Consider the following 24,079-nt stretch of genomic DNA (forward strand, 5'->3'; position numbering starts at 1 on the left):
TTATGTTTTATGTTTTGAGACAGGGTCTCACTCTGTCACCCAGGCTGGTGTGTAGCGATACAATCACAGCTCACTGCAGTTTTGACCCACTCCCACCCCCAATCCCGCCAGCCCCAGGCTCTGGTGATTTTCCCACCTCAACCTCCCAAGTAGCTGGGATCATATGCATACACCATCATGCCCTGCTAATTTTTAAATTGTTTTGTAGAGACAGGGTCTCCCTATGTTGCCCAGGCTGGTTTTGAACTCCTGGCTTCAAGTAATCCTCCTGCTTCAGCCTCCCAAAGTTCTGAGATTACAGGTGTGAGCCACCATGACTGCCCAATGTACACTTTTAAATGGTGAATTTTATGTGAAGCATATCTCAGTTCAAAAAATCCTATTAAAAAAAAAATCAGCCTAGCATGGTGGCTCACGTCTAGATCATTCTGATTCCAAATCCCAACCTTAACTTCTGTGCTGTATAGTTTCTAGCTAAGAGTTCCCTCTTCTGTCAGCTGTCTTCAGAAATATACCATATTCTCTGGGGACATTTCTCTTTTGAGTCTTCGAACACCAGAGCTTACATGATGAACTGTTTAAATTTTTTTTTTTTAATTAACAAATGAAAAACATCAGAACTGCTGCTTGGATGAAATTTTGACATATGTGGAAATTTTTTTTTTCTACTGTATGTCAGCAGTGAGGATGAAGATATATTACTCAAAGATGAGATGAATTAAGAACAGTAAAATGTTTTGGCACTATAATTTGTGATTCTTCTTAGGAAAAGGTCATTCTTACAGCCCCATGGCAAGAAAACAGTTTTAGTTTTAGGGAAGTATTACATACTATAACTTTTTTGTTGGACTAAAGGGAATTTTGTTCTTCTGGTTTCTTTGAGGACTCTGAATCTGAACGTTAAAAAATCCTCTGGGTGGAGTACTCAAGTGAATGTTATTTATTAAATGCTGTTTTAAAATCTATTCCCTTAGTGGTAGAAAAATATTGTTATGGGCTGAGGACAGAAATCATCTATAAAAATGGGATACATGAGATGGTCATGGGTTAGAGTGCTAGAGTGTAGGAGAAAAACAAAATGTTTTTCAAGTTTTTCTTTTCCTGCAAAGAAACTGAAGTTTGGAATAAAATTATGAAGAAAACAGTCTAATAGCTTACCCTTGTGGTTTTTCCCAGTATCCAGGCTGCAGAAAACAAAGACAGTCAAAAGGAGGCTTTGTGAGCCCCCCCATATAGGGGTCAAATGTATTCATGCACAGCCTGTTAACCTTGGCATCATTCCTTCATCTCCCCAGTCTTCCAGCTTTCAAAATGTTATTGCCTACTGGCCCCAAAGGCAAACAACTTGCAATGTATAATATGCCCTATATTAATGCCTTGCAGTCCATGCATATGAGGAAACCAATCCATCAACAGACGTCCTTAGGGACAGAGTAGGAAACTACTGCATAAAGAAAATCCTGGGAATCAAATACAATACCCAGATGCAGTCATGGCTGAATTCGCTCAGTCATATATAACTTTTTCTCACTTATTTTTAATCAGTTGGAATTTTGCCTTAATTATATATGTATAGGTATATATACACATATATATTTAAGAAAGCAGTGTGTAATCATCTATGTTGAAACTAATTTGTTAATCTTGTACAAGGCTGGCACATTCTCCCAAAGGGATTCTCTGCCAATGTGAAATTTAACTCTGTAGCTCTGAACCTCCTTCCCATGGATTCAATGTACGAGAAAAATTCTTGACCAATCACAAGTGCTATACAAACTAAAAAAAAATATTATGCACTGGGCATGGTGGCTTACACCTGTAATCCTACCACTTTGAGAGACTGAGGTGGGAGGATCCCTTGAAGCCAGCAGTTTGAGACCAGCCTGGGCAACATAGGGAGACCCTGTCTCTACAAAAAAATATATATTTTTAAATTAGCCAGGCATGGAGACTCGTACCTGTAGTCCCAGCTACTTGGGAGACTGAGATGGAAGGATCACTTGAACCCAGGAAGTCGAGGCTGCAGTAAGCTGTGATTGCACCACTGCACTCCAGCCTGGGTGACAGAGTGAGACCCTGTCTTAAATAAATAAATAAATAAGTAGCTATTATCATCAACCCAATCTTAGGAATCCAATATCAGCTTGATAGTCACTTTTCAGGTCAACAATATTGTCAAGAAAAGTGTTGACGCTCAGCTAATAAAATGGCAGAATGTTACCCTAGGATGTTATTGTGTCTGCCTTCTATTATCCCAAGACACAGGAGAACATTCATTTTTAAACTTCTCAAATGTGGAAAACAAACCCATTTGCTAAGATGATTTAGAATTTGAAATAGTTTCCAGCATTATATGAGCCACTCCCTGTACACCAAAGAGACATTCCCTTTACTCAGTTTTATATACCATTCATGAAACATTTTCATGTCTTGGACCTACCAACTCCAACTGGATACCACTGACAGGAAGTGAGAAGGGTATGAGCCCTGGGGTAGGCATGCAGGGTGGGGAGACTGGCTTTTAGCTCTGGCTCTGGTTTTTACTGGAGTGATAACCTCTAAATTCTTTTCAAGTAACGGTTCTACAAATAATACCCCTTTCTCCTTCCCCGTTTCTTTCTACAGACTATTTCTTCAGTCATCCAGAGGCCAATGTAGGAGTCATTTATGAGTCCCTCAGTCTTTTATTCCCCCTATTCAATCAGTCCTCAAGCGCCTCAGTCTTTCCTGAGAACATCTCTCAGATCAAGTCTTTCTGTCATGACCCTGGTTCTCTGTTGACTTCCTGTGGCCCGACAGGCTGAAGCTAAATATGTGGAATACAAGACTCCTCAAAACCTGCCCTTTACCTCAGCCTCTAGTTGTATCTTCTGCTGCTTTCTCCCTACTGTGACCTTCTGCCCCAACCACACATACTCTCTCTCTCTCTTTCTCTCCTCTGTTTATGTTCTGTATTAGTTTCCTATCACTACTGTAACAAATTACCAAAAACTAGTACCATATGCAATACAAATTTATTATCTTACAGCTGGATCAGTCAGAAGTCTGCAAGTCTCAATAAATTAAAATCAAGGTGTCAGCAGGGCCGCATTTCTTCTGGAGGCTCTACAGGAGAATCCATTTCTTTTCCTTTTCCAGGTTCTAGAGGTCACCACCTTTCCTTGGTTCATGGCTGCTTTCCTTCATCTTCAAAGCCAGAAACATTGGGCCAAGCCCTTCTGTCTCTCCCTCTTCCACTTTAAAGGACCCTTGTGGCCCAGCCTGGCCAACATGGTGAGACTACTAAAAAAAAAATTAGCTGGGTGTGTGCACTCCTGTAATCCCCAGCTACTCAAGAGGCTGAGGCAGAAGAATTGCTTGAACCTGGGAGGCGGAGGTTGCAGTGAGCCAAGATCATGCCACTGCACTCCAGACTGGGCAACAGAGTAAGACTCCGTCTCAAAAAAAAAAAAAAAACCAAAAAAACAGAAAGAAAATGAAAAAGGACCCTTGTGATTACATTGAGCTCAGTTAGATAATCTTGCTACGTCAGCTGATTAACATCCTTAATTGCATCTACAACCTTAATTCTTCTTTGCCTTGTAATCTGTTACCTTCACAGTTTCAGTTCAGGGGATTAGGAGGTAGACATCTTTGGGGGAGCATTATTTTGCCTCTCTCATCCTCTGCCTACCAAATTGTCAGAGATGCTTTTTATTTCCTCTTTCTTATTTTACAATTAATCGTAGTAACAATCAATTGAATATTATTACCACAATTATGAGTATGTTTCAATTAAGTAAGTTTGACTGTAAATTATATATCCAGAGGTCTGGATTTATATTTTTAGGAAAAAACTCCACAATTCTGAATGGCTTTATCTAAATTTAGCTTGCATTTTAAATTATATTTTTAACCACTCTGGGGATCCTAATAAAACACAAAGCATTTTAACATCTTATTGGCTTAAATTAACTAAGTATACTGATGATAACACATACCTGTCAAATATATTTCATAGTTAAATCTTGAGACAAATAAGCTTCAAATAAGTATTTTGAAAGGTTAACCTAGGGTCTAATGTTACAATGTATCTAAAATATTTCTGTGTTAATCTTACAATTTTAGAAAATCTCTAGTATGTTTTAGCTTAAAATGTTCTGGTTGTTATCACTTTTTTAGGCTCACAGAAGGGAGGCAGGCACAGATGGAAAAAGGTAAGTTACTTACCTTCTTGGTCTGAAAAACACTGCAAACTGTAATCATACTTTTAGAGCATCAAATACCGGGCTGGAGCTTGGGCTGTGATAGAAATAACTTCCTCTTTTCTAATAACGTGAACTTAACAGAACAGACAATGGAGACAGAGGGAAAAGCAGCAGCCAAAAGTTCTTGTAAAGGTTCCAGAGGGTGAACCATGCTTTTTGGTTTTTCACCTATGTCATGCTGATATTAAGCAGTCAGATTATATAGTATTTTTGTCCCTTCCTCAGGGAAGCCTTCTCTGGTCACCCCCTAGATCAGTAGAGGTCACAAAGATATACTATCATGGAATGGTATGGTTCTCCTTCACAGCACTTATAACCCCCATTACAGACTATTTTTGTAATTGTTTAATGTGCCCTCCACGTGATTACCATGCTTACCACTGCATCCTTAGCTTCTACCACAGTGACTGGCCCCTATTAGACAATTAAAATATTTGTTGAATTGAATTGAATAAAGCTTTGGGGGGCACAGAGCAGCTGCTATGGTTTTTGTTTGTTTTTGTTGTTGTAGTTTTTGAGAGGGAGTCTCCCTCTGTTGGCCAGGATGGAGTGCGGTGGCGCAATCTCTTGGCTCACTGCAACCTCCGCCTCCGGGGTTCAAGTGATTCTCCTGTCTCAGCCTCCTGAGTAGCTGGGACTACAGGCACACACAACCACGCCCGGCTAATTTTTGTATTTTTATTAGAGACATGGTTTCACCATGTTGGCCAGGCTGATCTCAAACTCCTGATCTCAAGTGATCCGCCCGCCTCGGCCTACCAAAGTGGTAGGATTACAGGCGGAGCCACCGCGCGTGGCTGCTATGGTGTTTTGCTTCTTTGGTATCGTGTAGCACATTCAGTACAAGTGAATGTCCTCCACTCTCAATAAGTGCTTCCTAAAGAACCCACATTTCACCCACTCAGAACCTTGCATGGTGTAGTAGCTGAAGCTACTACTTCAAGGACTCCTCTTTATCTTGGGTAGAGAGGAACAACGTGAACTCAGCAAAGGGAGCATGAAAACAGATTTTCTCTTGTTACTTGTAGAAAGCTTTTAGATTTATCATTGAAAATTGCGAATTTGGAACCATACCATTTTGACTTATCTCTTAATTGTATTTTAAAACAGTGGTTCTCAAAAAAGTGTGGTTCCGGGACCAACATCATCAGCATCGTGGGAACTTGTTAGAAACACAAATCCTTGGGCCTCACCACTGAACTAATGACTTAGAACGGGGGTGGGACTGGGGGAATTCTGTGTTTTAACAAGTCCTCCAGGTGATTCTGACGCATGCTAGTTTGAGAATCACTTTTTTAAACCAATGTTTAAGTCCAATCTAATCTACTTAACTATTAACAGTCTACCTGGCTATCTACCTGTGCTAGTGTAGTATGTAACAGCCCACAGCACACATGCTCAATTCCAAGCCTATCTGCTCTCCTCAATCTGTATATTCCTCCTGCAATTTATCATGGTATGAAAGGCCCAGTGATACACATATTTGGTCATTTTCAAATAGTGCCTGCCGGCATAGTGGCTCACACCAGTCATCCCAGCACTTTGGTAGGGTGAGGCGAGATAATCACTTGAGCTCAGGAGTTTGAGACCAGCCCGGACAACATGGCGAAACCCCATTTCTACCAAAAAAAAAAAAAAAAAAAAAAAAAAAAAAAAATATATATATATATATATATATATATATATATATATATATATATATATTAGCCAGCGGTAGTGGCGTGCTACTTGGGAGGCTGAGGTGGGAGGATCCCCTGACCCCTGGGAGGTGGAGACTGCAGTGAGCCATGACTGCACCGTTGCAGTCCAGTCTGGGCGACAGAGAGACCCTGTGTGAAAAAAAAGTGTCCTTCACAGAAGCTTCCTCAGGGTATTAGCATGAGCATGTGAAACTACAGTATGTTTATGAAACACATAAAATAAGCAGTTATACATAACGTCAGAATAACACAAGGAGGCCAATTGTCAAAATGAAAGGCTAGTTTTGCATGCTGTGCTTTGAGGAGAGAAGGAAGAGGGAGAAGAGTCACCTCTGAATGCCTAGTTGTTACTGTTTCCTCCTGAATTTTCGCGTTATTACACTTTTGATAGCAGAATCCTGTATTTTGGTGCAGAGGTGGCAAAATAACGCGGGGGGTGGTGGTGCGCAGAAGCTGACAGGGTTGGAATGTGCAGCGTTTTTACGACGGACTGGCTTTACTCATTTCCGGTCTCACTTCTCTCCTATCTGTATAGGTTTTTCTTTTCGTCCTCCTCTACCAGTACGCTCCCGCCTGCCGCGCTCCGCCCCTGTGTGGCGCACGATCGGAGTCAGTGATTAAGCCGGCTCCAAGACGAAGCGGCCGCCGAGCCCGGGAAGCAAGCGCGCTCTCCGCCCCGCCTGGAGGGAGGGCCCAACCACAGCACAGCCGCGCTCACTCGGCACCCGGACGTGACCTAGTTCTCACAGAGGGCCGGCCTCTTCCGCCACAACTGCTGCCCGTGGTCCCGCCCCGTCCAGTGAATGGTCGGCCGGCCTCCGGTCAAAAAGGCGTTTAGGTGCCTGCGACGGAGCCTCCGGAAAAAGGCGAGCACGTCGCAGGCAATGAGGTGATAGAAACGCAAAGCAGCGACCAATGACTAGCTGGGGTGGGCTGGGCCGGCCGACGAATCACGAGGCCTCGCACCCGGATTTGGTTGCTGGGCTCGGAAATCTAGCTCGGGAAAAGTGTGAGGGGCTCTTCACGTGGGGAAGGGACAGCAGGCGCGGAGGAGGGGGCGAGCGTGTGTGAGATTCAGTGGCCCGTGCGTGCGTTTGTCGTGTAAGGGTCATTCCTGGGATTTGGAGTGGGGGAACAAATGAATGTGGCTGTTTTTCCGTGGAAAGAATTCCCACTGCAGTGTCCCGGAGCCTGCGTGTGGTGGGCAAGCTCCTCAGATGGTACCTCACAGGGAGTAGGGGGATCTTGAAACGCAACTCCGGCAGTAGGAACATGAACCTCTTACCTAAAAGTTCCAAGGAGTTTGGCTCCGTTGACTATTGGGAGAAGTTCTTCCAGCAGCGAGGAAAGAAAGCTTTCGAGTGGTATGGAACCTACCTGGAACTGTGCGGGGTGCTACACAAATATATCAAGCCCAGGGAAAAGGTGAGGAGCGCAGCCTGGCAGCCCTTCGTACGTGCTCCGGAAGGTGGGAACTGGTAACAGGAATCTTGCACTTGGTGGACAGTGACAGGCGGGAGGATCCTAGTTGGACGCATATTTCAGCATTTCCTGCATTGTTCCCGCTAAAAGACAAACTAAAATACTCTTTCAGGCCGGGCGCGAAGGCTCACACCTGTAATCCCAACACTTTGGGAGACCGAGGTGGGAGGATCGCTTGAGCCCAGGAGTTAAAGACCAGCCTGGGGAACATGAGACCTCGTCTCTACAAAAAATGAAAAAAATAGCCGGGCGTGGTGGCGCGCATCTGTATTTCCAGCTACTCGGGAGGCTTAGGCGGGAGGATCGCTTGAGCCCAGGAGGTCGAGGCTGCAGTGAGCCATGATCACGCCACTGCACTCCAGCCTGGGTGACAGAGTGAGACCCTGTCTCAAAAAAAGAAAAAAAAAAAAAAAAAAAAATTTTTCTTTAAAGGTTTTCAGATAATAGACCTCCCACCCCAGCTCATTCTTGGATTAATAACCCTACTTGAAGGGTGACTTCCCATCTTGAAAGTATGTTCTTCTGTCACTGTGCATTCCTGTGCAACCTGCAGCAGGTGTGACTTTGTGTGTGAATTTGTTTTTCAAATAGTTGTTGAGTGCGCCCCAAATTTCAGGCACTGTGCTCAGTCCTTAAGCTATAAGAGCATTAAGACATAAACCCTGCACATGTTCCAGAAGTGAAACGTGATAAGTTCAATAATGGGTTTGGTATAGGTGAGATTGTACTGGAGGTAGGGAAGGAGGAAAGGTAGAAAACTAACATTTGTGGGGAAGCTTTATGTGCCAAGCCTTATGTTGAGTGCTGTGTATGTGCATGTGCAATCTTTGAATTCTCATCATAAACTCAGGTGAGTGGCCATGCATACATTTTACAGATGAGGAAACAGGCCCCGAGAGCCACTTTTTTTTTTTTTTTTTTTTTTCCCAAGATCATGCCCAAGTGGTCATGTGGGGATTTAAACTCAGGCCTGTCTGGCTCCAGAGCATATGCACATCTCTTTGTACCATGCTTTTCCAAAGATGGCAATATCAGAATTTCTAAGTTAGAATGGGAGATTGCTCCCTGGAGAGGGAGACAACAATCTGAATTTTAAGTTTGGCTTCAGAAGATAGCCGAATATCATGAGATGGAATCTGTGATGGAAGTAAGATTTGAATCCTCACAAAGTGTACTATATTGTCTAATGGAGCCAAAGGCATGAGTAGATTGAGGAAATAGGGTTATTCCTGGCCTAGGATTTCAACTGTAACTCTATATTTGGATTCTCTGACTTCCTATTAATTCCTAATAAGTGCATGTTTTAGAGAAAACAATTATGATTAATTTGTTTGTGCAACACAAAGCCCATTCTTATATAACCTGTATTGTAGCTGAATGTGGTTTTCACTAGCAAGTATATGTGGTGTTTCAAGATAGAGTCTAGAATCAACTCTACAATGTTGCTCTTTCTCTGGCAGTAGCATCTCCACCTTCTGAAAATGCGACTCAGCCAAGGTGAGACTTGATTCCTTGAAGTACCTGAAGTACAGTCCTTTGCTTTGATTACCTCCCTCTTGTCTGTGAATTTTTTCTCCAGGTGCTGGTGATTGGGTGTGGCAACTCAGAACTGAGTGAGCAACTGTATGATGTGGGCTATCGGGATATAGTGAACATCGACATCAGTGAGGTTGTCATCAAGCAAATGAAGGAATGTAATGCCACCCGACGGCCCCAGATGAGCTTCTTGAAGATGGACATGACGCAGATGGAGTTTCCTGATGCCTCGTTCCAGGTGGTTTTGGACAAGGGCACCCTGGATGCTGTCCTGACAGATGAGGAAGAGAAGACCTTGCAACAGGTGGACAGGATGCTGGCTGAGGTTGGCCGTGTCCTGCAGGTGGGCGGTCGCTATCTCTGCATCTCCCTGGCTCAGGCTCACATCCTGAAGAAAGCAGTGGGCCACTTCTCCCGGGAGGGGTGGATGGTGAGGGTGCACCAAGTGGCCAACAGCCAGGACCAGGTGTTGGAAGCAGAGCCTCAGTTCTCCTTGCCGGTCTTTGCCTTCATCATGACCAAGTTCAGGCCAGTCCCTGGCTCTGCCCTTCAGATTTTTGAGCTGTGTGCTCAGGAGCAGGGCAAGCCTGTGCGGCTGGAGAGTGCCGAGCAGCTGGCCGAGGCGGTGCGGGAGCGGCAGCAGTATGCCTGGCTGTGCAGCCAGCTGCGCCGCAAGGCCAGGCTGGGGAGTGTGTCTCTGGACTTGTGCGATGGGGACACGGGGGAGCCACGCTACACCCTCCACGTGGTGGACAGCCCCACTGTGAAACCATCGCGGGACAATCATTTTGCGATTTTCATCAGTGAGTTGGGATTGCTCCCTCTCTTCTCTGGAGGGGCTGGCTTACAGGGGCTGGGGCTTGGGCTGGGGCTTGGGCTGGGGCTGGGGCTGAGGCTGGGCTGGGGCTTTGGTGGGATTCTGGACTGTTTTTATCTTGCAGGGGTTTGTACTTCCAGAGGATTAGACTACCCAAGGCATGATGAAAGGAGAGTAATAGCTCTCTAGCAACCTACTTCGAGTTGAGACCTGTTCCTTTTCATCTGCCATTGCAAAGGCTTGATGAAGTGTGAGAATGGGGTTAGTAGGGAAGAGAGAGAATAGAGATAAATTTAGGAGGTCACATATGACATAGAGGTGCTAGTTACTTTGTAGCATGGATTAATGGAAGTAATGCTGGACTAGCAAGTCTAAGACATAGGTTCTAGTCCCAGCTGTAGCCTGTGAGCTGCAGGACCTGGGGAAGTTGCTGTGCTTCTCTGCAAAATTTAGAGAGGCAGCATAGGGTAGCAGCTAAAAAAGTGAGCTCTGGAACCAGACTGTTTGGGTTTCAGTTTTGGCTCAGTCATTTCCTGATGGTGTGACATTAGACAGGTTACTTTTCTTTCTCTGTCTCGATGGGATTGTAACTCTGGTGTAGTTGTGAGAGGTATAAAAGCTCTTAGAAATGGTACCTGGCCTTGGAAGTGCCGTGTAAATGTTAGCCATTATTACTGAAAGCAGTAAGTTATATCAGATTTATCTTAATAAGGATAAAAAAGATAGTAGGAGGAAATGCTTTCAAAAGTAGAACATTGTAGACAAATGCAAAGTGTTTATGGTCTTGGTGTTATGGCAATTTGTTTCCTGGTGACTGAGCCAGTTTTTCAAGTATTCTATAATTCTATCTGTCCGTGTGTGGAAATAAATAGTGCAGTGAATACAAGCGTGGGTAGAGTCTGGGGCTAGACTGCCTGGGTTTGAGTCCCAGCCTCACCATTTACTTATTGTGTGAAGTTGGGCAAATAGTGTAACTTCTGTTTCTCAGTTTCCTCATATGTAAAAATGGGAATAATACTACTACTTGCATCTTGGAGTGTTGGAGGATTCCATTAATATATATTTGTCAACAGCTTGGAGTCACGCCTGGCATGGCTTATTTGTGTTGGCATTATTGCTGTTTTTCTTGTGGTAGGTGCCTGCCTCCTTCCCCTACAGACATGCCCACACTTCTTCTCCACCCTTGGTCCTGCCTCATGTCTGATGGGCTGCTTTGCCCTAGGTGTTGTGAACTAGAGAATTGTTAGCTCCTCAGTGGGTCACAGGTGGGGAAGATGCTGGTCTTGGACAGGGACTGGCTCCCTGCCATTTGGGCCATATTGGTTGTGGGCTTGAACACTTTCCAGGACTCCCTGTAACCAAGTTCTTTTTTCTAGTCCCCCAGGGCCGGGAGACCGAGTGGCTCTTTGGCATGGATGAGGGCCGGAAACAGCTGGCGGCCAGTGCTGGCTTCAGGAGGTTGATTACAGTGGCCCTTCACCGAGGTCAGCAGTATGAAAGCATGGACCACATCCAAGCTGAGTTGTCGGCTAGAGTCATGGAGCTGGCCCCAGCTGGGATGCCCACCCAGCAGCAGGTAACAAAGCTTTTGTATGGCTTTCTTGGGTCTCTGAAGTCATGTTAGCAGCCAGGGAGGCAGAGGGAACCTTGGCAGGAGCTAGGACTAGAGTCTGTGACTCTCATCTAATCCTAGAGGGGTATCAGCAGCTCAGGGTTAAATGGCAGGGAAACACTGTTCTTTGCCCCAGGCAATGAGAGGAAAGTGAGCACAGTAGTGTCCGTGTCTGGGGGAGCCTCTCAGACTCCATAGACGTGGCAGGACGGAAATGCTCTACACATTGCGGGCTCCAGTTCTTCCTAATTTTAGTTGCTCTGACTGTGGGTTTCTCCTTCCACAGTGGACTTTCTTGGTCATTTTGCTTCTTAGAACTATCATTATCTGAGGGTATAAATGGGAGAGAACCAAAACAGCTCAGCACAGTTATCCAGGTATTCGCATTGCTGGTCAGGTGTTTTACTGGGAGGGAAACCGAAGGTTTTTGCCTAAGTGATGATACGGTATTATCAGTTAACACCAACTGTCTTGTGCTATCCTGGTCACCATGGGTAACGAACAAGTGATTTTACTGCAAGAACTTCATGATGAGGAGTTGATCCTTTTTTTCTCTTTTTTGAGATAGGGTCTTGCTCTGTTGCCCAGGCTGGACTGGAGTTCAGTGGTGTGATCACGGCTCACTGCAGCCTCAGCCTCAACCTCCTGGGTTCAAACCATCCTCCCACCTCAGCCTCTGGTAGTAGCTGGGACTATAGGTGCAAGCCACCATACCTGGCTAGTTTTTTTTTACATTTTTTGTAGAGACAGGGTCTCCCTATGTTGCCCAAGCTTTGATCCTTCTTGATAGGTGGGAAAGCAAAGGTATCTAAAGGCTTGGTGCAAATAGTAACAGATCTGAAAAAAAAGAATCCAGGCTCCTGGGTTCCTGGCCTGTGGTTTTGCCCACTAGGCTGACTCGTGTTTATAGATGAATGTATGTTTGATTCTTCCTGGCCAACTTTGGGGTTGGTGACCCCTATTTCAAGGAAGCCCAGATCCTCTGGGAAGCTTCATTTGTGACCTCTCACCAGTGCCTGAGTCTGCAGGGTCAGGAGATACTGGTGATTATTAAATAGTCTTACAGGTCTTTAAAAAAAGAAATAAAGATAGGAGGAAGGAGTGGGAAAGTTTAGGGGGAAAGTATATTTTTCTCCTAAGGTTCAGAAAAATGGGGGAAAAATAGATGAGAATAATTAGGGGAAAGGAAAATTTCTCTAGATTTGGAGTGGTTGTTTCTCCCATGGATTTTGTTATCTTTATTCTTGTGTAGATTCCTTCTCATAATCACAGCCCCTTCCTGAGGGTTCCCTCTAGCTTTTGTTATCCTGGACTATTGAGAGTTCTTTTAGGGGTTACCGATGAGAAAAACCCCTAAAAGAACTTGGGGAGAATCAGCTGCATCTCACTAGTTGTTTGGGAGATCTTTATGTGTTCAGTTGATTTTCAAAAGATGAATTAAACCTTTGAGATCGGTTCAAAGGCCCCAGAAAAGTACTTTAATAGAATGGCAAATCTGTGGAGTAGTTGTTGTCTAGAACCGTGGTATGGGGATATATACACACAAAAGGGAAGGGGTTCTAATTTCTCTTATTTCCTAAATGAGCTGCTGTTTTGACCACATCTCTGATTGTACCTTCAGGTGCCCTTTCTGTCTGTGGGTGGGGACATTGGGGTCCGGACCGTTCAGCACCAAGACTGCAGCCCCTTGAGTGGTGACTATGTCATCGAGGACGTGCAAGGGGATGACAAGCGATACTTCCGTCGACTGATCTTCCTTAGCAACAGGAACGTGGTGCAGTCCGAAGCCAGGTTGCTGAAGGATGTGTCTCACAAAGGTGAGGTGTCATAGGCACGGTGATGGGACCCAAGTGGCCGTGGCATGGACTAGATTTCCTGGGAGCTTGGCCGAGATGTAGGACAGACCTGGGTGTCTGTGGGTTCTTAACCATCTGGACTCTTAGGGTGTGAGTAGCGATAAGCAGAGTATATTCTGTTCTTGAGCAGAGCCTGGCTCTGAAGTGATAATGGGCATGGGTAGTGAAACCAAATACATGAGATAATCACATTAATGTCTTCAGTTTAAAGGCATCTGTTTTGCAGGTGCTCCATGTACATCTGTGTATTGTTTCAATAGGCCTCTGTGAGGTGAGCCAGAACCATGGAAGTTGCAGGTGTGCCCTGCCCTCCATAGTGTGACTCACCTGTTTGAGAGGGTTTTGGATTGGCGGGTGACTTAGAAGCCATCTAGTATAGCACTGTTCAGTAAAACTGCCTGTGATGAAGGAGATGTTTAGTCCCTGAGTTTCTAATGTGGTCGCGACTAGCCATATGTAGTGCTGAGCGTTTGGAATGTGGCTAGTGTAATGAGGAACTGAATTTTAATTTTCTTTAATTCTAATTAATTTACATTTATAGTTCAACAGCCACAGGGGGCTAGTGGCTAGTATTGGACAGTGTAGATCTAAACCATCTCTTCTAGGATCCCTGTAAGTGGTCTCCCAGCTGTCACTCAGCAACTCCCCCTGATGGGGAATCAATAGTTTGTTATACGTGTGTTAGTTTGTATTTTAAAAGTGATACTTGCGCATTGAAATCACTTCAAAAGTCAAATATAGACAGTGAAAAGTGAATGTCCCTCACCTCTCCGTCTCCAGTGCATCTTCCCTGTCCAAGGCGCAGAGATTCAAGGATGGAAGCTGAAATGGCTCTCCTGATTCCCAGTTGTTCCCTTTGCCTAACTGGCCTGCCCTCATAGCAAGGCCATCTGGGAGGAGGGTGGAGACAGAGAATTGAGACGCTTGAGGTCATAGACTGGCTCTGAGCCTACAATCAAGTTACCCAGCGAAATGATATTTTTCTTTAGGGGTTTTCCCTGGCCAAGAGCACCCAAGATTGTTGAGTTTCTGCCCTGTTGTTTGGTCACTCTGGCTGCAGGTTGGTCCAGTTTCATCTCACTAAAATCTCAGTAAAATTGCTTAGAAGAACATTTTGCCCCTTTCAGTTTGGGTTTCAGGTTTTTTCACCATTGCCATGTTCCTTGACTTCTTGGTAGCACTTTGTTCTCATGGAAAGAACGTTCTCCTTCATGGTGTATTGGTGAGCAAGAAGGAGAGCATATTAAAAAGTTATTTAATATATCTGAAAAGCACCCCGACTCCACTCATCAGCACCTTTTACTGCTGGGGAATGCAGCTGATCCCTATGAAGACACAGCCATCTGTTTAGTATGATACTCTGGAGCAGTGAAGGGAGTGGTGAGAGGGAAAGTGGAGTGGCTTTTTAGGATTTATTTCCTTTTTTGAATACTTGTGGTTTCCTTCTTCAGCAGAGGTTGGTAGTGCTACCTGTGTGGCATAGCAGAAAGATGATAGGTGATGGAGACAGGCAGTCCGAGGATCAACTCCTATCTCTACCATCTGCTGATTCCCTATTTACTTAACACTTCAGTGGCTCAGTGTGTTCATGTGCCAAGAATTGGAATGATAAGGTTGTTAGAAGAGCTAAAAAAATAAAAGTTACGATATAGTAATTGGCACATAGGGGGTGAATAGTAACTTTACCTTTCTTTAAAAGACTTTATGAGTAATCTTTTCTCCTGTTAGTGACCTTATATTTCTTAGAGGGGAGGTACCAGGGCTCCTCAGTTGAATTTTCCCAGGTTTTTGAGTGTGCATTTGCCATTTCGTTTTCCAGCTTCCTTGTATCCATTGTATATGTTAAATGTTTAACGACTATCTCTTTGTGGGGTGGGGTGGGGGGACACATCCTGATTTATAGTGTTTATCAGTTCTCTAGTATAAATACCACCACTGTATTTGTTTTACGTTGCTTATAAAGGAATATCTGAGACTGGGTAATTTATAAAGAAAAGAAGTTTATTTTGGCTTATGGTTCTGCAGACTGTACAAGAAGCATGGTACCAACTTCTGCTTCTGGTGAGGCTTCAGGAAGCTTACAATTATCACAGAAGGTGAAGGGAGAGCAGGTACATCACATAGCAAGAGAGGGAGCAAGAGAGACGCCAGGCTTTTTTCAACAACAGCTCTAGAGTGAGAACTCACACAATACCATGGGGAAGGCACCCAGCCATTCATAAGGGATCTGCCCCCGTGACCAGCATGGTGGCTCCGACATTGGGGATCACATTTCAACATGAGATTTGTAGGGGACAAACATCCAAATGATTTCACTACGGCCAGTTTCAAGCTATCAACATGATGTCAACCAGTTTGCAAAATTTTAACGATTGGGTCTTTTGAGTGTTCAAGCCATCCGGAGCACATTGCTGCCGGTAACCCTTGCTTCCTGAGGACTAGTGTACTGAGCATAGGACTTCATATCTCTTGTTTAGCCGAGAAGAAGCGGAAAAAGGACAGGAAGAAGCAGCGGCCTGCTGATGCGGAGGACCTCCCTGCAGCCCCGGGGCAGTCCATTGATAAGAGTTACCTGTGTTGTGAACACCACAAAGCCATGATCGCTGGCCTTGCCCTGCTGAGAAACCCAGAGCTACTCCTAGGTGAGAGAGATGCCACTGCCTTCCACAGAAGGGAGCATAAAGATTACAGACCTAAACAATTGGTGTCACTTGCGTTGTAGTTGAAGAACAGCGATTACAAACTGCCAATGTATCTTTCTTCATCTCAACCATGTTATAAGTTAATGACCATTCTAATTAACTGTTGCCTCAAACTCAACCTGTTATATTGAAATTGTATTGAAATATGTTAGAGTCTAAGTGGTATTTTTTCTGTTCATTTCTTTTTAAAATTAAGGTATATCATGTATTCAATGAGATATGTAAAAATACACAGATTTTAATTGTTCAGTTTTTCTGTAATGCATTATTTGAACAAAAGATGCAATTCTATCTTGAATTTCTACTTTCTGAAAAGATTCATATTATAGTTAATGCAGTCATAGCCTTATTGCTAATAGCAGGTTTGGATCTGACTGCATTAGTAAAAATGTTCATGTTTCTGTCTGTGATTGTAACCGTTTTCACCTGAAGTCCCTGAATGTGCCTTCTTGGAATACCCTATACTTTGTCCTATCTTAGTGTTGATGTGTGTCACTAGAATCTTAGTTCTTAGATTTAATTCTCAGGGTCTGTCTCCTTCGGGTGACTTTTGTTGTCTTCCTTTGATCCCCCTGTGGTGGCCGTGCTCTGTGCTTAGGAGTAGGAGTTGGGCCTTTGTTTTCCTGTGATTTGTGGAACTTGAATGGCTTACCCTTACTTGGTGAGGGTGTCTGAGAAGACAGTGTGGCCTTTTGAGTCAAGGGCAAGGGGCATTGTACCCTGCTGCCTTGTAATCATGAGCAAGATTGCTTGGCCACTCTTCTTCCCTTTCCTAGAGAGGGTCTAATAATTCTTATAGTGAGAAAGTCTTTTTTTTTGAGACAGGGATTCACTCTTGCCCAGGCTGGAGTGCAGTGGTATGATCGCAGCTTACTACAGCCTTGACCTCCTCAGGCTCCCACCTCAGCTTACCGTGTAGCTGGTACCACAGGTGTGTGTCACCATGCCCAGTTAATTTTTCTACTTTCTGTAGACAGGATTTCGCCATGTTGCCCAGGCTGGTCTCGAACTCCTGAGCTCAAGGAATCTGCCCACCTCGGCCTCCCAAAGTGCTGGGATTACAGGTGTGAGCCACTGCCCCTGGCCACTTTGAGATCTTTAAGAGACAATAATAATAACACACTAGTTCATCTTCTGGATCTAGTCATCATGAATCCAGGATTGAGTTATCAGATGTCAAACTGACTCCTAGATTTCTGAAATGAGACAGGGAGACCTCTAAATCTTGTATCCCGAGTGGAGACAGTGAGCTGACTTTCCCTTTTGCCTTCCCTGAGGCTGGTACAGAATTTTGCAGTGAACAGGTGGCAATGTGATGCTCTATTCTTTTCTTACAGAGATCCCACTGGCATTGTTGGTGGTAGGCCTGGGCGGGGGCAGCCTCCCCCTCTTTGTCCACGATCATTTTCCAAAGTCCTGCATCGATGCTGTGGAGATCGACCCCTCCATGTTGGAAGTGGCCACCCAGTGGTTTGGCTTCTCCCAGAGTGACCGAATGAAGGTCCACATTGCAGATGGCCTGGACTATATCACCAGCCGGGCAGGAGAAGGAGAAGGTACTGCTCTTGGAGCATTTGAAGGGGTGTTGAGGGATGATTGATCCGACATTGTCAGGCCCGCAAGGGCCTCTACGGTTTATCTCTAAGAGAGTGGCATGAGTATCGTTCCAGTCTTCAGCCTGTTCATTTGTTGATATACTTATGCACTAGAGTACCAGCTATATGCTTAGCACTGTGTTAGGTGTGAATGTATAGCAATAAGTAAAACAGGCCATTCCTGCCCTTATGGTGCTAACAGACCAGTGGGCTTTTTTCTGACTTGTAACCTCATCATTTCCTCACCATCTTAAGAAACCTGAAGTCTAACTGGGCAAAGAAACAGAGAAGAAAGGGTGGAATGTGTGTTGGGAGGTGTTTCTTGTAAATATTTCAACTGGAGGTAAAGCCAGAAATAGAGCAAAACAGTATTCATGTAAGATCAGTGGTATACAACCTCAGGGTCCGACATTTGGTAATGTATGGAGACAATTTTTCGTTGTCACAAATCGGGATGGGGGATGTTGCTACTGACATCTAACTGGTAGAGGTCTAGGATGCTAGTAGACATCTTACAATGTTCAGGACGGGCACTGATGACAGAATTACCTGGCCCAGAATTTCCACGGTGCTGTGGTGGAGAAACCTTGATGCAGATGCTACTCTGTGGGAATTTTGATAGGCCTTCTGCAACTAGAATTAAGGTTCCATTTGCTCTAGTAATTTGCATCCCAGATTTAGGACAAAAACTATAAGCATAATAATTTTCTGCAAAATACTAGGGACAGTAACTCTGCTTATTATACAGATAGGCTGCTGGTGAGTTTAGTACTTTCTGGAGCTCGAGTCCTTCGGGGAGAAGGCAGTTAGGTTGGTTCAGTTCTGTTCAGGACTGCCGGTCTGCTCATTCCATAACAGATACTCTGGTCTCACTAGATTAGAATATTTTCCAGTAAGGGTGTGGCAAACTAGGATGCCTGGGACAAGTATTGAACAGATGCTATCTTAATTTTAATTGCAAACTGAATTGAATTGTAACAGTTTCATAGGTTCCCTCTCTAAGGCTAGGGTTAGTTTAGGTGCCAAAGCCCAGATAGCTAATATGGTGAAGTATTTACAACAGTGCCATGCACATGGTAAGTACTTAATCCACGATGTTACTGCTGTTGTTATCTATAGATTAGTTTTCAATGGCTCTGCCCATCTTCTGTAACACCAAAATGTTTCAGATTACTGGAGGGCTCAAGGCTGCAAATGCAGGCTATTGTTTTCCTTGGACTTTGATGAGCCAACATGTTCTCTTTGTAAGAAATCAAAATCAGATCTGTGCTATGAACAATGATAAGCATGCAGCAGTCCTAATTAAATACTTATTAATTATTGAATAATTATGACCACAGTCTCAAAATTTTCTAAAAACCTGTCAGTGGCATTGCAGACCTACCCCTTATAAAAACAATTTAACATTATAGTAAGGAGCAGATCCAATTCTTCATCAGTTCTTTCTCACCCATTTAGCAAAATCATTTCTTTCTTGAGTCAGCTGCTGTGCGTGGAGCTGCAAAGATAACACTAACTGAAATTTCAGAACATTTTCTCCTATGAGGCAAAATGTGCTGTTTTCAGAGTTAAAAGTTACCATTTGCTGGGTCAGCCCTTAAAGGCTTGGTCAGCTGCTTTGTCTAGATCAGTGGTTCTCAACTCTGACTATTTAGAATTACCTGGAAAGCTCAAGAAAAATACCAGAGGCTTCCCATCTCTCCTCCCATCTGCCCCCTACCACCCCAGGATATTTTATTCTGTTGGTTGGAGTGTAGTCCACACTAGAAGCTTCCCAAGGTGATTGTAATGTTCTGCCACAGTCAGAAGCCACTGGTGTTGATAGACTCTTAACCAAGAAATATTCATGCTAAACTGGACCCCATTAATGTTTTTGCCTTTGGAAGGTGCTTTTAAATGTGGAAGAAAGTTCCATCTTTACTATGAGACGCTCTGAACCCTGATGACAAGGACTCCCCTGGGCCACGATGTCAGTGCCCTTACAGGCAAACCACATTCTCCGTGTCATCCTTCAAACTTAGTCACCGTGCCCACCACTGGTAAAGAGGAGGTATAGTGTAGGAATGTAAATGGTATTATTTTATACAGCAAAGACAAGGACTTGTTTCCTTCTTTTTCCCAGCACGGCCTTGCTACGATGTCATAATGTTTGATGTTGACAGTAAGGACCCAACACTGGGAATGAGTTGTCCACCCCCAGCATTTGTGGAGCAATCTTTTCTACAGAAGGTTAAAAACATCTTGACTCCTGAAGGTATGGAGAACAAAAGGTTGGAGAGGGAGGAGGGAAGGGACCATTAAAAAAAATTATCTCTTTAATTAAAAATGCACAGAAGTGTGAGCTCGATCAGTTTTTCCAAATTTAATACGCCCATTTACTAGCACTAGACACAGAAAATTTCCAGCTTGCCAGAAAGTCGTATCTCTTATCCCCTTTCAGTAACTTGTCCTTGCAAGAGTAATCACTATCTTAACATCTGTCTGCCCAGCTTAATTTTGCCTGTTCTTGTTCTTTACATAAATGGAATCATATGGAAAGTTGAAATGTTCTCTTTTTTTTTTTTAAGACAGGTTTTGCTTTGTTTCCCAGGCTGGAGTTCAGTGGCATGATCATGGCTCACTGTAGCCTCAAACTCCTGGTCTCAAGGAATCCTCCCACCTCAGTCACCTGAGTAGCTGGGACTACAGGTGGATGCAACCATGCCTGGCTAATTTTTTTATTTTTATTTTTTGTAGAGACAGGATCTCACTATGTTGCCCAGGCTGGTCTCAAACTCCTACCCTCAAGTGATCCTCCTACCTTGGCCTCCCAAAGTGCTGGGATTACAGGCATGAGCCACAGAACTTGGCTGAATGTACTCTTTAAGTGTCCATTTTCTTTCACTCAACATGATGTTTGTGAGACTCATTCACAGTGTTGTGTTTACATGGCTTATTTTTATTGCTGTGTTGTATCATGAAACTTAACACAGTTCGCTTATTCATTCTACTGTTCGTATTTGGTTTGTTTCCTGTGTGGGTCTATTATAAGTAGTGCTGCCATTAACATTCTAGTATATGCCTTTTGATGAATTATGTTTTCAGATCTCTTGGGTATATACACAGGATTGTAATTGCTGGATCATAGGTTATGGGTATGTTTGGCTTTTGTAGATGCTACCACACAGTTTTACAAAGTGGTTGTAGCAGTTCACACTCCCACCGGTATGGTGATGCTAGCTACTACATGATGCTTCCTACACGTGCTCTACTAGGCAGTGTGTTATTTAATCTTCATAGCAGTCCATTTTTGGATGAGGAAGCTGAGGTTGAAGATTTGCCAAGGTGATGCAAGGTAACAGTTGGGGCTTGAACCCAGTGCCTTGCCACCTCAAAACTGGAGCCTTTAATCCCTGTGTTAACAACCCTCTCGGTGTTTTTGATTTGGTGTAAGGCACTGTGGTAACTGGCTTGATTTGGAATCTTGATTGTCAGAAGTCAAGATAACCTTGGCCCTCTCACTGGTTAATAAATACTCTATGGTGTGTATGTCAAGAATGTAATATCCCTGTGGAGTTGGTAAATTTTTCTTTCGTAGGGAATCACTTTCTGTTGATCGATTGAGACAAAGCCTCATTCTGTCACCCAGGCTGGATTTTGGCTCACTGCAACCTCTGCCTCCTGGGTTCAAGAGATTCTCCTGCCTCAGCCCCCCTAGCAGCTCCTGCCTCAGCCTCCCTAGCAGCTGGGATTACAGGTGTCCACCACCATGCCCAACTAATTTTTATATTTTTAGTAGAGCCAGGGTTTCACCATTTTGGCCAGGCTGGTCTCAAACTCCTGACTTCAAGTGATCTGCCTGCCTCGGCCTCCCACAGTGATGGGATCATAGACATGAGCCACCGTGCCCGGCTGGGAATCATTTCTTTCTCAAAGTTATTCTTGGGGAAACTGAGGCATGGAGAATGGTAAAATAACATGTGAGCAGCACAGAAGAGCAAGAAATAAGGCTGAAGTTTGTTTATGGCTCACATGCTCCCCACGCTTTTCTCCATCTACCTTTCTATGCTGTGTATTCTCTGCAAACTCACCACCACCATAAGTGTGTTTTAGTCCACTGGTCTCCCTGGGACAGGAATTGGTATTTTCCTCAAAGCCGATCTTTGTCTCTGATATGTCTCCTGATGTGAGGTCATTCTGACTTTTCTTCCTACCCTATAGGTGTTTTTATTCTCAACCTCGTGTGCCGAGACTTGGGGCTAAAGGACTCAGTGCTGGCTGGGCTCAAGGCAGTGTTCCCCCTCCTATATGTCCGGCGAATTGAGGGTGAAGTGAACGAGATCCTGTTCTGTCAGCTGCACCCTGAGCAAAAACTTGCCACATCAGAGCTCCTAGAAACAGCCCAGGCTTTGGAGCAGACCCTGAGGAAGCCTGGGAGGGGTTGGGATGACACGTATGTCTTGTCAGATATGCTCAAGATGGTAAAGATTGTGTGATTGCTTAGGCCAAGCAGCCCTCTTGCCTAGACTGACCTTGGACTCCCAGCCTGCCACAGACTGAAGAAATACAACGCACAGTACTTTTTAAGCTTCGTATTTTTCTTGGTTTCACACTCAGCTACATGTGACCTCCAGCTTGGTGAGGTTGCCTGAAGATTAGGGAAAATAAAAATGTCCTTCCCATCTTGTCCTCTTCAGTACCACTTGGGTTGGTTTGTCTTTGCTTCCTACACCATGTCCTTGAGTAGAATTCCCTGCTGAAGCCCCTGGCACACACTGCATGCCTTAACAAGTATGTGCAAGCCCCTCAGGACTCAAGACAGCCAAATTTTATTGCGTCTCTACTTATACTGGTTTGCTTTTGATTTATTCTTCTATTAGTTCTATAGGAGTGATCTCAAGTGAGACAGCAGAGCAAGATGCCAAAAGACTATAAACAGAGTAAGGTTTCTATAGATGTGAGACAGATTTGAGAGAGCATTTTCTCTGTCTCCCTGTAGATGAAACTGCTGCTGAAATGGTTCCAATTTTTAGGAATCTGCTAACCCACTTGATTATTTGACAGCTTTCCTTGGTGACCCAAACCTTGTAGCCTAAGCCATTTGTTTTTTGCTCAGTGGAGGGAGTCTGCCTGATCATCCAACCAATTCATGATCTCCAGGGCAACCAAGGGTGTGAAATATGGGAAGCTTGGGCAAATGGCTCCCTTCCAAGTACCTGTCCCATTCTCCGTGGGGCTTGGGGTCCCAGACACTGGACCTGGACCCAGCTCTTCATCTCTACTGAGATTGCTCAGCCCTCATTTCCCAGTCCCTGGAATAGGTCATCCTGTTGTCAATTAATCTAGTGAGCTCAGAGTCCACCTTCACTTGAGCAGAGGGTCTGGCTGGGCAGCTGCCCCTGCTGGGCCATCTACCAGAATTTCCAGCTTCCTGTCACAGCCTTGCATACAGGCTGGAGGGCGACAGAGGATTGGCCCCCTGGCTTTGCATGTCAGAGACCTGGCAGACTAAAGTCTCTAGTGTTTGTTTACTTACATTCGTTGAGTGACAGCTATGTGCCAGACTCTGCGTAAAGAGTGGTGGCAGACGTGAAGATGTTTAAGAACGACCAAAAACATTAGTAATGAAAGTTAATGTGTTCTGGCATTCTTCTAAGTGGTTTACATGCAGTGTCTCATTTAATCTGAGATAAAGGATAGTTAAGCCCAAACTATATCTAAACCCAAATCTCACTTGGCTGGAAACATCAATCTTAATCATTTATTGAGAACCATTAAACCAATGATTCCAAGACTGGCTTGAATTTTGTCTTTCCTAATTATACCAAGGTTGACTTAATGAGCAGTGCCATGGAAAATAGGCATTGTCACCATTCACCACCTGGCTCATCTTTCCACAGGCCCTTTAAAAATGGACCCTGACCTTTCAGGTGAAGCATACAGATGCTCTTCAGCATACGATGGGGTTATACCCTGATAAATCCATCATAAGTAGAAAATGCATTTAATACCCTGATAACCCATTGTAAACTTCAAAAATTGTAAGTCAGAGACTGTCTGTATTTCAGTTAGGTTGTCATCCTTAGAAAATAGTGTCAGTCCATTAAGGAGAGGAGGGAGTGCAGAGAAGTGTTTTTAGATCTTATCCATTAGAAATACTTGGTTCCCTTTCTTTAGGAGGGGATCTTCCCCTGGAACCCTGTAATGGGAAGATTATCCCTCATGTCAGGTCTGTGTACCCCAGAGGACCTTTTGGCAAGTCCTTTTTTCTTCTTTTTTTTTTGGAGATAAGGTCTCTCTGCCACCCAGGCTGGAGCGCATTGGTGCCATCACGGCTCACTGCAGCCTTGAGCTTTTGGGCTCAGATGATCCTCCCAACTCTCAGCCTCCCAGGTAGCTGGGACTACAGCATGTACCACCATACCTGGCTCATTTTTTGTAGAGACATCCATCTGCCTTGGCCTCCCAAAGTGTTGAGATTACAGGTGTGAGCCACTGCGCCTGGCCACTTTTTTTTTTTTTTTTTTTTTTTTTTTTTTTTTTTATCTCTGAG

General features: G+C 44.3%; 1 protein-coding gene across 4 annotated transcripts; it reads left to right on the top strand.

Annotated features, from left to right (window-relative positions):
• The first annotated feature begins 6,574 nt into the window (after positions 1 to 6,574).
• On the top strand, positions 6,575 to 23,318 carry METTL13 (methyltransferase 13, eEF1A N-terminus and K55). Of its 4 annotated transcripts, none has more exons than XM_063627341.1 (8): positions 6,575 to 7,372; positions 9,009 to 9,768; positions 11,159 to 11,358; positions 13,016 to 13,211; positions 15,728 to 15,892; positions 17,290 to 17,508; positions 19,670 to 19,801; positions 21,748 to 23,318. In XM_063627341.1, the coding sequence occupies exons 1-8, from the start codon at positions 7,220 to 7,222 to the stop codon at positions 22,020 to 22,022; spliced, it is 2,100 nt and encodes a 699-aa protein (XP_063483411.1). In that variant the 5' UTR covers positions 6,575 to 7,219; the 3' UTR covers positions 22,023 to 23,318. The 4 variants fall into 4 exon arrangements, with proteins under 4 accessions (XP_063483411.1, XP_063483412.1, XP_063483414.1 ...); XM_063627342.1 differs by having other exon boundaries at positions 6,709 to 7,985; XM_063627344.1 differs by having other exon boundaries at positions 6,711 to 7,372; positions 9,009 to 9,308; positions 11,167 to 11,358.
• The last annotated feature ends 761 nt before the right edge of the window (positions 23,319 to 24,079 follow it).

This window comes from Symphalangus syndactylus, chromosome 12 (genome assembly GCF_028878055.3).
Source record: "Symphalangus syndactylus isolate Jambi chromosome 12, NHGRI_mSymSyn1-v2.1_pri, whole genome shotgun sequence".
Taxonomy (NCBI): Eukaryota; Metazoa; Chordata; class Mammalia; order Primates; family Hylobatidae; genus Symphalangus; species Symphalangus syndactylus.

Excerpts from the sequence above, each read along its gene's own strand:
- METTL13 (XM_063627341.1), top strand. The coding sequence starts at position 7,220 with ATGAACCTCTTACCTAAAAGTTCCAAGGAGTTTGGCTCCGTTGACTAT. Across the intron at positions 7,373-9,008 it reads ATATCAAGCCCAGGGAAAAG|GTGCTGGTGATTGGGTGTGG; the intron begins GTGAGGAGCGCA and ends TTTTTTCTCCAG. Across the intron at positions 11,359-13,015 it reads GGATGCCCACCCAGCAGCAG|GTGCCCTTTCTGTCTGTGGG; the intron begins GTAACAAAGCTT and ends TTGTACCTTCAG.